Source organism: Nanorana parkeri, unplaced genomic scaffold, assembly GCF_000935625.1.
Source record: "Nanorana parkeri isolate BGI_ZX_2015 unplaced genomic scaffold, ASM93562v1 scaffold85, whole genome shotgun sequence".
In the NCBI taxonomy this organism is placed as follows: Eukaryota; Metazoa; Chordata; class Amphibia; order Anura; family Dicroglossidae; genus Nanorana; species Nanorana parkeri.
This window is the reverse complement of record NW_017306353.1, coordinates 1577883-1595074: the sequence shown is the minus strand read 5'-3', so window position 1 is coordinate 1595074 and position 17192 is coordinate 1577883. Positions and strand designations below refer to the sequence as shown.

General features: G+C 43.0%; 1 protein-coding gene across 1 annotated transcript in view; it reads left to right on the top strand.

The window, feature by feature from the left end:
* Window positions 1–15546, top strand: part of COG7 (component of oligomeric golgi complex 7) — a 58945-nt gene extending 43399 nt beyond the window's left edge. Inside the window, exons 15-18 of the mRNA XM_018552338.1 lie at window positions 2396–2479; window positions 4403–4517; window positions 10274–10417; window positions 15280–15546. Coding sequence (XP_018407840.1) covers window positions 2396–2479; window positions 4403–4517; window positions 10274–10417; window positions 15280–15446 — 510 coding nt within the window. The 3' untranslated portion in view covers window positions 15447–15546. The remainder of the gene's footprint in view (window positions 1–2395; window positions 2480–4402; window positions 4518–10273; window positions 10418–15279) is intronic.
* Window positions 15547–17192: the final 1646 nt, after the last annotated feature.

The following is a 17192-nucleotide window of genomic DNA, read 5'->3' as shown; positions in this document are numbered from 1 at the left end:
GCTCACAACAGACTTGAACGACGGCCCTTTCACACTTATGCACATGCAGTAATTCTGTATGCATTGACATTTTTGTTGGTTTTAAATCTTTATTTGTGCTTTTTTAATACTCGTTTGTGTTCAAGCACTATGCAGACTAAGAGCTCCACACAGGAACATTTTACAAGGTGCAGTTGTATTAAAAACACATGAAAATGAATAAAACTTTTTCTTCTATTTACTACTATTATTAAGTTTAATGGGTCTGCTTTAAGAGGGCATTTTAGTAGCTTTGCAAGTCTACATGAGGTATTAACATGTCATTATTTACAGAAACCATATCAAACCAGTTCACAAACCGCTCTAGCTTTAGAGCACTTACTGTGATCCAATCAAGTGACCTTGCCCAAGCTATAAAGATTGCATCAGTTTGCTGCGAGCAGAAGGAAGCATTTCCTCAGTCTCCTATCCTCCAATGATCAGACTGCAGCAGTGTAACTTTGCAGCAAGTCACAAAGAGAGAGGCTGCAGCAGGGACTGATCTGTATGGAATAAATATGAACACGACCATGAACCACACAGGCACCAGGGTTTACAGGACTGGGTCATTGTGGATTGTGGCCCAAAAATAGTTAAAATAAAAAAACAGGCAGCTTTTGTTGCAATACTGACCACGGTTTGGCAGTGGTCTGCCTCCTGTTTTAAGAAAATTATATATATATATATATACACAGTGTGTGTGTATATAGATATTCACATAGCTATGTGGGTACTCTGGTATACATTTATGAAATGCAGATGTCAATTGCCCATCTTAAACGAATGTCCCAATGTTTCTAAATCATAATCTGGATATGGTTAGGTGACATCCTGTTCTGAGAGCTTAAGGACGCAAGGTAGCTCTTTGCTTAGTAGAAGTTATTGTTTGCTGGTTTCTATACAAAATAAAGCTGCACAACACTGCCTAGAAATCCATTCAGGTGGATTATGCAGCTTGTGCATGGCTCGAATCAATGACTCTTGACAGAAGGATATGAATTTGATTACTGATAATAACTGTGTTTCCCAAACATTGGTAAGTTGTGTGCTCTTACCACAATCTCTCTAGTTTCGTTGTACCTTCTGTTCTATTGAAGGTTACTATATGATCTACTGGCTAGCAGTTGCTGTGGATTTTCTAATTAAAGAGGACTTCAACAGAAGCTGTACCCAAAAAAGCAGAGGGAAAGGACAAGTCACCAGTATTGCCTGTAGGGTCCCTGCAGCCAATCTCCCCATTATTGACTTAACATGACTTGTTCCCTATTGTGTCTCTGTGTGGAGGTGGCCTTCTTGTTAGAGGCAGGGAATTGCTTCCTCATGTCCATCCTACTTGATGACTGGTGATATGATGACAGATGTATAAATAATCGAGCAGGACCAGGATAAGCTCCTGAAGCACAGATCCACAAAATTAAGCAAGGAGATGCTTGCCTACAGGTCCTAAAGTACAACTTCCTCTACAGTAAGGAGAACAGTGAGCTACTCAGTAGTGTCATCAGCAAATCTCACGCCAAATGAGTGCAGTCAGGGACAGTAGTGATCAGCTTTTCTCAACCTTTTTCAGTCATGGCACTCTTTGAAAGTATGCAAAAACTCGAGGCACCCCAGTCTAAAATGTAAAAATTGTCAAAATAAAAAACACAACATGTGGTCCTTCCAAAACCCATACCAGGCCATTATCCCAAATAGGGGGCTGGTATGAATTTTAAATGGGAACCCATGCAAAATAAAAATAAAATGGGGTTTCTCCATTTACATCAGAGCCCCTCTTCTTATTAGGAGCCCCCTCCTTTCACTTTAGGAGCCCTAAATCGGGAACCCTCTTCACATGGTAGACATAAGGCTATGTAAAACTTTCAAGGCACCCCTGATAAAGGCAGAACGCACTCTTGTTGAGAGTCTGTCATAGGTGGTCTCACACTTCTGATTTACAGCTATGATGCTGTCCCTAGGCATCCTTGCATACCAGGAGTGAACTATGATTGTTCAGGAAGAATTCCAGACAAAAGGTAATTTGTTCAGGGTACTCCTTAGGCACAAATAACATAAAGCAACCCTTTGCTGCCCTCTGAGAAAGCTAACACTCAATTAGGATATTGACCTCTCCAAAAGAGCTAGAAACTTTGTCTTTCCTTGGCCTGCTGATGATAACCATGCTGGCGTGAGCATATTCTCCTATAGGGCAATGGTGCACAAACATTCTGAGCCTCACCGAGTCCCACCCACAGTTCAACTGGTGATACAGCCCCGCACTTTGGAAAGACCTGGCTTATAGTATATGTCAAGCTGGAAGCCAGGCTTGTGAAGCCAACCCTGCATATGATTTGGATATTATTTTTTATACCTCCTGCTCATGAGTGATTTTTATTTTCAGAGCTGGGGGTTTGAAGAGTCAGGAGAAACACTGACAGAAGATTTACCCACATTCAGCCTTACTCCTCTTGAGTATATCAGTAATGTAAGTGGTGATATATACTACCAATGATCAGACTGTAATGGGTTTATCAAGAAGTGCATGAACCTTGTTGTTTTAAACTTGGTGGCTGAAAGTGTTGTGCCTCGATAAATGATGTCAAATTTGTATTTGTTTTTAAAGTAACTGTCCTATTTTACTGATGCTTCTATTTTTCATAATTGCTAAAAAAATACAATCCACCAGCAAATTCTCAGCTGTTGGGGATTACAATTGAGGTCTACGAAAATCAAATGGAAAGTCACTCGCACTCCAGATCGATAGCAAGTCAATCTCTTTTATTGACTGTAGTAGTGTCACATTGCAAAGTGACTTTTCGGAACCAAGTGGTCCCTGTTGTTGATTTTCGTATGACTTGCATTTGACTTTCGTATAACTTGCAGAGGCATCTGCTGTCACTGCAGCACCCACCCACCGCACTCATGACCGGGGTTTCATTCCGGTCAGGAGTGCGATAGGACACACTTCGTATTGAGTTACAATAGAGGTCTAAGCACTTTAGTTGTCAAGTTTGCACGCCTGTTGTGTCCATTCCAAGGTTGTTTCGTGCTCCTTGAGGATTTTCTAATGTATTATGTAATAGGGGGAGTATAAACACCCAATATTGGTGAGAACTCCCCAGAACTTAAGGGCCAGTGAGAACACAAAGGGCGTAGGGGCTTCTTTTCAGTCAGAGTGGTTACATTTTGGAACTCTGCCACAAGCAATGGTATCATCAGAGAATATAAATGTATTCAAAAATCAAATAGATACCTTCCTAAGAGACCGTAACATACAGGGGTACAGGTAGTCGTAAAAACTAAGACCACACAGGGACTCATGTACACACATGCACGCACTACACACATACAGACACACAAAGGTTGAACTTGATGGACTTGTGTCTTTATTCAACCTCAAATATTATGTAACTATGTGACAGTGCCATAAATGATGGAGGGGAAATTTCAACACTGGATTCCCAGTTATAAAAGGTCTGGAAGTGGTATTTGTGTCAAGTATACCCTACAGATCCTTGTTAAGAGTAAGGTCATTCATGTCCTTTTAGCTTTGTCTTTGATAGTTAAAATGGGTCTCTGATTCAGGTAGTAACCGGACCCAAACCTACTCCAAAAATCAGACAAGTGAAGCCACAGTTAGCAAACCCTATTAATGTAAACCCTAACAATGAGCTTCTCTTAAAATTTGAGGAAGAAAGCTGCACACCGCTATTCACAGGTACATAACTTTAATCCAGAAATCTTGTGAGCTGATAACTTGTGCTTTTTGCTGCACTCTTATCAGTTAGTATTGCTCTGTTATGGAGAAGAGGGGAGGAGGTGTTCTGCAGTCCTAACACACTTATGTCCTAGGAAGAAAATGCTGCTGCTCCATAGATACAGCACATTGAATGAGCGTAGTCACTCTAGGACAGGAAGTGTGTTACAGACAGGATCATAAGGTGAAAATAAAGCAGAAGATAATGCAGCCACGACATAAGCAGGGGACCGGGCTAGGTGTGACCAGATGTTAATTGGCACATTATAGGCTTGTGATTCAGCAGTGATGATGTGGATATCCACACACCTTGTAACGTCTTCTCTTCTCACTGTACTGCAAGCAGGCATAGCTTACATGAGGGTGACAATGCTCCTCTGAATTTAGGAAATGTGTGAAGCAGCGTTGTCACCCCATTACAGGAAGCTTCATAAGGTAGACTTTACTGGCAGGATTACCAGGCATTTGTGAGACTTTGCAGGAGGATTAAGCAAAAGGGGTAAGTGCAGACCATAGGCCTACCTTAATATTTATTTTTAGCATTAAGCGGCACACAGTTTTAAAGGAACAATTAAACTGATTTCTACAGTGAAAGCCTTTTCTCTGCTTTAAAAGAATACTTTTAGTCACTTTGATGCCTTGTGATTTTAGATTGGACAGTACCTTATGTCCCTCCCCCAGCATCTGGAGCCATTTGTAACCCCAGAGGACTCAACATTGGAGCTAGCATTGCATGCTGGAAAGCTGCCCTATCCTCCAGAACAAGGTGAGTTTGACAGTTCTCAGAACATCTTTTAGCAGATCAGATCCACAGCTTTTTGTTCATATCCAAAAACAAACAAAATGAAACCTTTAGCACGATGATTATCTAACTGTTAATATACACTGACAATTAGTGCCATTTGGGTCAGTTAAATGGATTTTCCCAAGCTTTGACTTTAGCTGAACTAAGCCGGATCCAGCTTTAAACCTGCGGATATACACCTGCAACTGTCTCTGCAACCTACACCAACTCATGTGGCTCCGATTCTCTTCACTCAACTGGTGAGCCACGCTGTACTGTGCGTGTTTGACAATTTCAACAGGACCTAATGGGAAGCCAAATCCCTGGAAGTAGACCGCTTTTCCATTAGATCCTATGAAGAAGCTGTCATGTATGACCAGTACACCATGACCCGCCAGCTTAATGCAGAGGACTGGAACGGATGTGGTTCTCAGCCAGTGAGGGAGGTTACTGACTTGCCTGAGGTAAGTAGAAGATATCTGTGGGAGTGAGTATAGTTGTGACATGTTTGTGTGAAGTTTGGTTCACATTGTTGCCCTACGGTAATTCACAAAAACATGCATTGATGGGCTGCCAGTGCCATTCATTCTTATTTGCACCCACTTCGCACCTTGTCAAGGGATGTGTTTTGCAGTGCAGCACAATACTTAGTAACACGCTACGTTGACTACTGTGCTTTGTGGTGCGCTGTTACAAAAATAAGTAAATGGTGCTTTAGGTACAACAACACATTTAACACATAAGATGTGTGAACCCACCCCTAAGGTAAAGGTGTCCTTTACTGTTAATAGTTAGGTTCAGGGTTAAGTTAAAGGAGAACTATGGGGTTAGGGCTTTTCCCCATAGTTTTCAGGGTAACGGGAGGACACAAACTAGCGTCCTCCTGTCACCCTAAGCTCCGTATACCGCGAGCTACAGCTCGCGGTATACTGTGACGCCGCAGCTGGGCGGATCCCGACAATTATGTCTTGATCCGCCCAGCTGCATGAGTGACAGCTGGCTCTGCCTATCTAGAGGCAGAGCCAGCGGTACCCGCCCCTGTCCGTTCCGCCAGTCAGCGCTGGAGGAAATCCAGCCCCTCCGTGACAGGATCGAGAGGCGAGCGAACCCGGTATGTGTTCGCTCACTTCCCGATCTACTGAGCCGACCTGTGACAGTATCATTGTCCCAGGTCGGCTAGAACTATGAGGTGAGTGAAAAACACTCACCTCATAGTTCTCCTCCTTTAAGAACTAATTTATAGGGAGGAGGTGAAGAGTTGAGGGTCAATTAGAGAAAGGGAAGGTTAAGTGTTGGGGTAAGCCCTAGGGTTGGGTAAAGTTTGGGGTGAGAGCAAATGTGGCAGCCTTTTTTTTTTGCTTTAAATGAAAGCCTTATTCCAAGAAGTATCATTTCCACATTCTTGGAGCTAAAAGCGAACACACTAAAATTCTCGTAGCGTTAGGTACAGAAATCTTTATGTAGCAGTTATAAACCTATTGGGCCTCATGCATACGGACAATAAGGCTGCTGCAGTCAGATGCGGGTAAATGCTGCATGTGGACGCAGCACTCTGTGCTTATGGCTGCATACACACTGGATGATTCGCTGCAGCCAGAAACACCGGCCCTAGACAAAAACTGTCTGCGTCCAGGGCCAGTCAGAGGCCCTAATTGCATCTAACTGCTGGTATGACGGTTTACATTCCGAAAGTGGCAGTGCTGGCCATAAATCTATTAATCGCACGAGATGACTGACGACATAGTATTTAGCCAGGTCAGGAAGGGATATCCTTCCTTTAATTTGTACAGAATACAAATCTAGTCACACAGCTACTGGCCGCAGCTGTTTGTACACAACTTGTGCATGGGGCCAAAGTTTCTTGGCCACAGGTTCTTGCTAGTGGAAAAGCTAATCGCCCAATTGAATGAGCCCTTAAAGTGACATTAAACCCTCAGATTTTTTAACATAAAACAATACTATAATGTGCGCCTCACTGTAATCCATGGTTGTTTGCCTTCTCTTTGCTGCTCTTCCTTTTAAATCCGTATCTCTTCTCATGCTGGGCAGAACTTCGGTTTGTTGTCTCTGAAATGGATACATGGTGTCTGTGTGTAGGCTTGCACCTGAGCCAGCACTACAGGAAGAGGCACTCAGCTGCAAAGGGGAGTTCTCCCCAAGCTTGAGAAGACATGAGGATTTAAAAGGAAGAGCAGTAAAGAGAAGGGAAACAACCATGGATTCCAGTAAGGCACACATTACAGTATTGGTTTATGTTAAAAAATCTGAGGGTTTAATGTCACTTTAACACATTTGATAAAAACTGGAGTCTTTCTTTGATGGCTTTCAACTGCCAAGTTGAAAAATGATAAACACACAGGCTGCATATTGCATACACCCAGAAAACAGGCACATCCTAGTCAAATATTAACTCTTCTCAGACGAACCTAATGCCTTGTCTTCTGATTGATATATATATTTTTTTTATCTTGCTTTTTTTCCTTTTCAAACTTTTTTTTTTTTTGTAAATTCTTTATTTATAATTAAAAAACAAACAAACACTGAGTACAGCATTATGGAAATTAATAACCATAGGAAAGTTGCACATAAGAAGAACAAGAATCAAAAACCGTGTCAAACAGAGAGCATTGTACAAACCAGTTCTAAGAAACTAGTGTATATATGCTATGAGTGTACTAGAATCTCTGTGGTAGGCCTAGTACTTTCTTCCCTGAGAGAAAAGGTAATGTTCTCTATATGTGATATGAGGCACTGACTAACTACGTTAGGATGGTAAGGCCAGATAGAATATACTCCTAGTTGAGTTTTTTTAAGATTGTAAGTGAATGGAAAGAAAAGGAGACAAGCAAATGAAGAGGGAAGGTAGGATATGGAGCTCTGGACTGGTAGAAATAATAAATCCAGAGAATGACAGAAGGGCAGGGAAGAGAAAAGAGATGAGTAAGTAGTAGATAGGTTCTTTGCAGGTAGCTGTCCAGTTATGGGGTTTATTGAGCCAGAATAGAATCTATGGGCTAAAATGTGGGTGAAGATCTAGGTCAATAACGCTTTGCCCTCAGTAGAGCTTGTGAACTCATTCCAATTGAACCAGGTTTTTGATGTATTGTTCTTTTTTTGCGATGATGTGATGAGGTACTCCATATACCTGTTCTTTGGCGGAGCACCGAGCGAGTATAGGATTTTTTGGGGATCTTTGAATTGTGCAACAAACAAGAGGAGGTCAAAACCCATACATTTTTGCGCTATGGCACGCACTGTAGCCCAATATTGTGACAGTACCGGGCTCAACCAGAAAATATGTAGCATAGTACCCTTATCTGAGTGACCCCCTCCAACAAACATCAGAAAACCCTTGGTAATATTTCCTCCAAAGAACAGCGTTTCTGTACCACCTGGTGAGAATTTTAAAATTGGTCTCCTGGTACTTCATGAAGATAGAAGACTTGAGGGTGAAATTAATAATGTTTTGGCACTGCTCATCTGTGAAGGATGTCTGAAGCTGGTTTTCCCATTGAAATATAAAAGGGAACCCTGCCTTTAAAATCAGATAGGGAGAGGAGGGTGTAAACACCAGAAAGAGTGCCTGGCTAGGCCTCGGGCATCACAGAAACATTCGAAGGGGGTCAGCCTTCGACGAAAATCTCTCGATGGCGGTAGAGAATGTAGAAAGTGCTGTAATTGTAGTGCTATCCAAAAGTCTAACCCAAAAGATCCATCAGGGGCGGTCAATGCTCTGATAAAAGGGCCAAGAATCGCCCTGTAGGAAATGTTGCAGCATTTGAAGGTTTTAGCGCATACATGTAGTGTTTGGGCCAATTAGTGGATGGTTCTTAAGACTAGAGAGGAGAACTGAAAAACACCAGGGAGCCCTGGGCAGGGGGTGAAGTGACATCTCATCTTCCAGGGCCACCCACTGTTTAAACAGGGCATGTCTACACCAATCTATTAATCGCACAAAATGACTGACGACATAGTATTTAGCCAGGTCAGGAAGGACTATCCCTCCAGATAATTTGGGTAGCGTTAGAATAGAATGCTTTAGTCTCAGGCGGCGTTTCACCCAGATGAATCTTGTTATGGTTACGGTAGCCTGACAAAAAAAATGATCTGGTAAGTGGACTGAAAAAGATAGAGAAATGTCAGCAATATAGACATTTTAATTATATTGCAGCGGCCAAACCAAGAGATTGTGCCTGAGTGCCATTTCAACAGGTGAGCCCAGACTTGGTGAACGAGAGGAGGGAAATTGAGTGCTTAAACGTCTTTCACGTTCGGTGGTATAAAAGTACCTAAATATTTTAATAAACCCACCGGAATTTATAATTAGTGCACAGAAAACTTCTGAATTTTTTTATTGTAGTGAGAATAGTGATAGGAGACAAGTACTTAAAGCAAAGCTACCCTGGAATAAATATGGGTGATATAGATCTGGGAGAGAGTGGTTATGGCTGCCTTCTTATATTTTTCCCAATGCTGGTTTTCATTAAAGGAAACGTACAGAATGCCATTCACTTGTGCGTACCAAATATTACTTTCCATATCAACTGTTGTTCTCAGCAATGAGAGCTGAACATACGTAATATCCTATAGCTGAACGTTACAATTGCTATGACAAATAGCCCTCGTGTTATAGCAAAGGAAATTAAGCCTAATAAGAAGTTTTCTCTTTTTCCTGTAAATAATGATGGTAACGCTTAGTGTTTTCAGAATTGTAATTTGTAATCACCGTAACAAAGTACAGCATGTGTGCCTTCCTGCTTCCCTAATTTCATTATCAGTCTGTGATCAGCACACTGTCCATAGATTTTCAATGAAAGCAACATGCTTTTCAGATAGCTTATCCTAAAACTGAATACCTTGCAGCTGTTTAACACAGATGCCGATTGTCCTGCCTGACCTTGAAATAATCAGCAGTAATGGAATCTACATACATATGGGAAAATATTCCATAGTAAGTAAGTAAAAATATATCGTGTCAAAAAATGCTGTCAGGTCAACTTCACAAACACATCTCTATATGTAGTGATGGAATATGAATGCCTTCATATACGTATATCATTACAAATAATGCAAAAAGTTTTAAATGCATAAATTATTTGTAGGCAGCTGATCTCTTTCACATTTCTATCTAAAGAACACTATTGTTCCTCTTTAAAGTGACATTAAACCTTCCTTTTTTTTTTTTCTTTGTATATAAGGGAGGCACAGATCCTGTCCAGATCTGTTCTTTTTTTTTTTAAATGTTTAAATTCCTCATTTTATAGTGGATCCATGCATCACTGTCTCCCCGGCTCCCTGCTCGGGGGCCGCCAGCAGCTAAGCGGATGCTGTGGAGGAACCGTACATGTTCCCACAGTGGCTGTGTGCGTCCTTAGACACACACAGCACTGCGGCAGGCCACGCCCCTCCTCTCAACTGGTTGATTGATGGCAGAAGGAGCCTTTGGCTCATCTGCCCTCAATCTTCTCCCCCGCAACCAGGAAGTTCGGGACAGAGGACAGCTGTGGTGACATGCAGCGCTGACAGGTAAGTGTGGGCGGGGGGAGGGGGAATCCAGAAGGTACTGGGCATTTTTACCTAAATGCAGAGAATGCATTAAGGTAAAAATGCCCAGACCTTAATACTACTTTAACATATTGCTGTGAAATTATTTATATAAAATCCATCACATCAACATGTATTTTGGAAAATCAATGATAAGTTTGCCAGACATTATTGTATCTCCGCATGTATTTCAGGAGAAGAGACACCAGAACTGGACAATATGGCCGATTATTGGCTGGGATCACTGGCCAGAGCCACAATGCAGACTTACTGTGACGTCATCCTGCAGATCCCAACCCTTACAACACACTCCAGCAAACAGCTGGCAACTGATATAGGTGAGCTTGCACAAATCACTGTGTTCCATTGAACTAGCAGAGGATATTCATACCTGGATGAGTCAGCTGTGCGACCCAGATTTTAATGATAACCTTGTGTTACAGAACAGAAGGGCAGAGTGTTCTATGCACTGCATATGTAGGCTCAGCCTTTGTATAACTTCTCCACTGATATTGGGTTTATAACACCCTCAGTATATTTGTGATTGTGGGGCATGGACAGTAGAGGAACTGAGAATACCTTATCAAGCTATTTATCAGAATGAGAAGTCTAGCTACAGAGGCAAACATAAATGACACTGTTATAATAGAATAAATTCCAATTAGAGCTCATTCACACTCTGACACATTTGACATCTTATGTTGCTCTGTATGTTGCATTGCACTACTAAAGTACCTATTAAATGACTTAAAAAATGAATCTAACAGAGTAACCCATATTCTGCGTGGCGGGCTTATTCCCAGTGAGCTGCAATACAGTGCAGTATTGGGCGCAAATCAATGGATTGCCATTTGTCTACATTTTCCCTGCGTAGCAAAATGCTGCAAAAAGCATGGCGATGAGGCTGGTGTTAGAGACCTTTTACAATGGATGATTTACATTTACCTTAATTAGATGTAAAAAAAGAAACCGCAGTGAAAAATCTGAGATAAATAACAGGATAATATATTATAACTGTGCCTGAAGTGTTCTCCTATCTTAAAACTATCCACAAATACTACAATATCTACAAAATTTGAGAGACGGATCCAAAGCGAAACTCACAGTACACAGATATAGATCAAGAAAGCACAATCTTTTATCCTTTGGCCCCTTTTAGACAGACATTCCGATCAGGCCCACCTGTCAGTTTTTCCGACAGGTGGATCTGATTGGAAGCCCGATGTGAGTCTATGTTCAGCCGGATCTATTGGCATGAACTCTCCTTTAGGACTGGAATTGTGGCAGCGGCTGTTTTTGTTTCATAAAATTATTAATAATTAAAGGCATCTTCGGACCATTTCACCTTCTAATTTGGCACCAATTATTTATATACTTCGAGTAGCTTCCAGATACCCATCGAGGGAAGTCTGTTTGTTTGAAAGATGTCTTACCAGAGTCAAGGAGCTTGCTTGCAAACCTTTTTCATTTGTATGGTTTAAAGGAGAACTATGAGGTGAGTGCTTTTCACTCGCCTCATAGTTCTAGCCGACCTGTGACAATGAGACTGTCACAGGTCGGCTCAGTAGATCGGGAGGCGAGCGAACACATACCGGCGTTCGCTCACCTTTCGATCCTGTCACGGCTCTCTGCCGTGACCGGGGAGGGGCTGGATTCCCCCCTCCCCGCTCCGATCTGCCAGCGCTGACTGTCGGAACGGACGGGGGAGGGGGCGGGTACAGCTGGCTCTGCCTCTAGATAGGCAGAGCCAGCTGTCAGTCACGCAGCTGGGCGGATCCCGGCACAATTGTCGGGATCCGCTTCAGCTGCGGCGTCTCAGTATACCGCAAGCTACAACTCGCGGTATACTGAGCCTAGATTACCTAGATGTTTGCTGACTCTGATCACAGAGGCCACCAAAGTGCACCTGCGCCTTCAGCAGATATTATATCTTTACCTGCGGCTTTAGTGACTTGTGAGCCATCGGCCGCAGAGACTCTTGTCTGATTCTGAGTTGCCGAAATCCTTGACTGATGAGCTTACCCCTAAAGGTGCCCAAACACTGCACGATTCTCGTACAAGAATCGCGGGAAATCCCGCGATCGTACGAGAATCGTACAGTGTATGGAAGGCGTGCGACCGTTTCTACTGTATGGTCGCACGTCTTCCGTCGAACAAGCAGGCTGGAAAACCTGGAGTTAGTGGCCTGCTCGTTCGACAACTGCCGAACGGGCCGATGTGTGCACGCGCACACTGCCCGTTTTCCGTCATCGCAAGCCCGCCCCTCATTGCAGTCATCGCAAGCCCGCCCCTCAGTCCAAGATGGGCAGATCGTACGTTTTTTTAAGTACTTTACAACCCTCGCAAGACAAAAGTTTTGCGAGGGTTGTAAAGTGTATGGGCACATTAAGATTACTGCAAAATTAATGGAAACCATTACAGCTCTTATTGATGCAGTACTCTGAAACTAGAAAATTAGCCTGTCCCTCCGAACAGTGATGTTTCATGTCTTGGGTCCTTTAAGACTCTTAAGGCAGCAAAGATTATCCCCGCTTTTGCAACTGTTTCTTTATGGAGATTGGAAGCATCCAAATAAAGTTGTTTGCTCCCCCTAAGTGCTTATTGGTTTTGCATTAGTTTTATAAGGATTTTGTTCAGAAAAGATCTGTTACCGTGGTGGATCTACCTGTGTCTTGTCTTAACAAGGTCACTACCTTTAGGGACAGGTCCGTCCCCAGTCTCCAGATTGGGGGAATATTTGTGGACCTTTTGTGGACGCTTGGACAGCATGCATTACAGATGCTTGGGTATGGGAGGTGATGTTCCAAGGCTCCAAAGTCGAATTTTGTTCCCTGTCCTACCTCATTTTCCTACTTCCAACATTCCTATGTCCACGCAAAGATTAGCAAATCTCCATTGGGTCATCACAGGTCGTCTGGATCAAGGTATCCTTGCCCCAGTTCCTGCAGGGCAGCTGTTCCAGGGGTTTTACTCCAACTTGTTCACTGTTCCCAAGTCAAAAGGTTGCATTTACCTCATTTTGGAATTGATGACTGAATGTTTTCCAAAAGTTCCAAATGGAATCCACCAAATCTGTAATTGTCTCTTTCCACCAGGGAGAGTTTCTGCCTTCTATGGACATCAAAGATGCTTACTTGCATGTGCCCATATTTGTGGCACATCCATGATTTCTATGTTATGTGATGGTACCGCTACACCACCAGTTCATGGCCCTGCCCTTTGACCTCTCCTCTGCACCATTGCTGGCTCCGGTGTTGACCCTGTTGCTTTCTGGTCCCCATTGTGGAATACTTAGACAACTTCCTGGTAGGGGAACAGTTGGCGAGGGCTGTGTTGGGAACAACATTTCTTTGACTGTCCAGACATTAGAGATTCAGGGATAGCCTGAACCTTCAGAAATCATTGCTGAGACCTATTTATCACTTGGAGTATCTAGGTCATGTCGTGAACACAGACCAGAGTGTTCAATCCATAGGATTATCTTCAGGTTCTCAGGTCTTAGGTTGGAACTCTTCAGCTTAGAAGCCATCCAAATCTCCTCTTCTCCATGAGAGTTTTGAGACTGATGGTAGCCCCTGTGAGGGAGTTACCTTTGCCCAATTGCACTCCGAAATCTAATGCAACATTCTGTCATTGTGAGACAAATCATTTCTGTCACTGAATAAGATGATTCTGTTGACACTAAGACATAGGCTGTCTCTTGGGTGAGTGGCTCAGGAATCCAGCTCTGGAGTCAGGGAAGTCCTTTCTTCTTTTCTTGGAAGATTATCTTGAAGGACACCAGCCTGTCAGTCAGGGGAAGAGTTCTGGGCACCCTGTCGGTGCAGGGGATTTGGTCATTGGAGGAATCTAATCTTATAAACATCCTGAAGCTTCAGGTGATTTGGCTGTCCTTTTAACCTTGGACCAATATGTTGGAGGTCCATCTAATCCAGGTTCAATCTGACAACACCACGGCAGTAGTGTAAGCAGGATGCAGAGGTTTTTCTGCAGCAAAACTGGTAGGATGAATCCCATCCTTGCACGTTCTAGCCCAGTAAGCCATGTACATTCCAGACATGACAGTTGGCAGCAAGCAGATTTCCTCAGCACCCATAGATCTTGACCCAGGAGAGCAGTACCTACAGTCCTGTGTTGCATGTAGGAGACTTCAGATGTGGCCCCCCTGGCCTCCAGGTTTAACAATAAATGGTACTGCTTGTCTTCAAGCACAGGGATCCGCTAGCGGAGGCAGTGTATGCTCTAGTGGCTCCATAGGATTATTACAGCCTGATCTATACTTTTCCTCCCCTGAAAATTCTTTGCTTCATACGATCGAGGTGCAGTGCCAGTTCCGGTGATCTTAATTGCTCCAGACTGGCTTAGATGAATGTGGCACGCCAAGTTGGTAGGATTCCTTGCAGACACTGCTTGGTAGTGCCAAGCAGTGTATATATTGTACAGTGCTGAACAAACTGTTCTTGGCTACATAATTGAGGCATACTGGTAATAGGAGGGGTTATCATGGGCTGTTTGTTTTCATTTGCCAGTGTCCAATCCTCTTGTGGGTGGCTATATATCCAAAAATCACTTCCTTTATTCCTCAGTAGACTCCAAGAAAAAGATTGTATGGTTGGCAAAATAATGGTTAAAGCACAAGTTTTTGGCAAAATTTGGGGCCCCCTTAGTCACGTATTTTTTCCTGCCCACTTTTGACAGACACCTCTTGCACTCTAATGATGGGAGGACCCAGTTCATCTCCTGGAGGCTACAAGCACCCTTCCTCACTAGCCCCCACCTCACCTCCTTCTCTTTTCACTCAAGTTTCACTTCTTGTCAGTTTTCCAAGTTTTCCTTACTGTGTAAGAGGAGAATCCATGGTTTCCTCCCTCTCTCTTCTCTTTTTCTCTTTCTCTTTCTCTTTCTTTTTTTCTCTTTCTCTTTTTTTTCTTTTGCTTTTGAATGTCTTCAGACCAAAAAAACCTAGGTTTCACCCCTGTGGTCAAGTTGCATGTTTGTAACCTGTTACCTCTGTGTTTACACCTTTGTGAGGTTGCCGATACTTTTGTGTACTTGGCCTGCTCATTTGCATATTGTATTTTGGTGCACCCCATAAGCATTTATTTGAAATAAAAAGATTTTTTGATGAGTTCAAAAATCCTATTTTCTATTAATTAATTCTAATTATAATTCTATAATGAACCTATTTTTTTTTCTCCAGATTATCTGATTAATGTGATGGATGCACTGGGTTTACATCCCACCCGCACTTTACAGAGCATCGTCACACTGATAAAAACAAAGCCTGAAGAGTACAGGAAAGCTGCAAAGACCTTACCTAGGAAACTGTCATCCTCCATTGCAGCCATGAGAAGCATCGAGTACTGATGGGAAAATTCTTCTCTTATAATATACTGCCGTCAGTGTCCAGGTTATTTTTTGTTCTTGGATTTTATATTCAGGCGGTAAATGGTGATGGACAATGGTAGTGTGCGATGTGACCCGTCTGTTCAGATGACCTGAATACTTTAAGCTTTACTGCCAATAAATCACTTTTTTATTAGAAACGCTCTCATGTTTACTTCATAAGAAGAAAGAGATGGGAGCAGCTCCTTTACTTTATGATTAGCAAAAATTGTGCTTGGTGGAGCAGCTCCTCGCTTTATGACTTGTATTACGTACCTGGTGGGTGACCGATTAGCTGAGGAGGCCTCCCTTCTGGCTCTTGTCTCACACCCCTGGATGTGGAAACAGGGAGCGAGTAGACAGAGAGAAGCACGGGTGCCAAAGTGTTCAGACACGGTGCCTGGCAGAAGTCCAGCAACTGGATCCCTGGAAGGATGAGCAGGGCTGGTGCACAGCTGTGATGTCAGCGAGGTTTTCAGCAGAGACTGGAGTGAGGTCAAACAAGCAATGCTGTCATCACAGTACAGAAGGAGCAAGCAGAGGTCAGGGGCAGGCAGCAATCAGTGGAAGTCAGCAGCAATCTGGGTCGAGGTAACAGGCAACAGATCAGCAGGAACACAAGCAGAAGCTGAAAGACCGTTCAGCACTGACCCATTGGGCCAGCTGGTTTAAATTGGAGCATCCATTAGAGGGCCGTGAGTCATTTCCTGTGCTCCACTGTGTCACGTCCTGTGTGCCACATTCCGTTGTGTGCGCATGCGTGCTAACGCATTTTTTCCGGCAACCCGGAAGACTGGGACCCACGCATGCGTAGTAGTGGGCGAGCTCCCGGCTATGGCCTTACAACTTGCGAGAATTATGCTTGGTGGAGCAGCTCCTCGCTTTATGACTTGCGAGAATAGTGCTTGGTGGAGCAGCACTTCACATTATGACTAGTAAAGATTGTGCTTGGTCGGGCGGCTTTTCACATGTATACTAGTGGGAAATATATTTGGTGGAGAGACTATGTAGTGCAAAGACATAAATGTCATTCCCCATCACTTAGCTAGCACAGGGACCTGTAGAAGTATATTTGGAGACCACGCATAACAATTAAAGTAAAACAAGCCAGGGGTCAAGCCAGACGGTCAGCACAGTACAGAACACCACTGCAATTTATTAATAGGAACTATCTTACCTGTTAAAGGATTTAAAATTCTCTTCAGCCAGTCTTGCAATTACACACACCTTTACATAGAGGGGCAGTTGATGCCATTATTCACTGTTAGATTTGCAGATTCTTATATCACTTGCTGCTCATTGGACTGCGATCTAGCAGTGCAGTGCTACAGTTTTCACAGTTCAGTAAACAGGTAGGTGACACAGAAGCTGAAAAGCTAGTTAATATGTTTTTTTTAATCTACCTGGCTGTACAGGGTGAACAGGGTGTGTGAATCGGAAGATTGACAGAAAACAATTAGAAATCTTATGGCCAGTGTAGTAGCTCATAGATATCTAAGCGTGTATATACTGTATAGTGCCTACACATATGTGTTTCCTACTGTGTACTATAAAAGTCGTTCCTTTTACTTTTTGCATCCATCTGAAAAATGTAAATGTTGCCCGTAGCAGCCAGTCATGGTCATTGTTTGTGTGTATGATATAGAATGAAAGGTAAACCTGACTGGTTATGTAAACTGTGCTAATGGAAACATTTCTTTTTGCCCATAACAACCAGTCAGCTTCCAA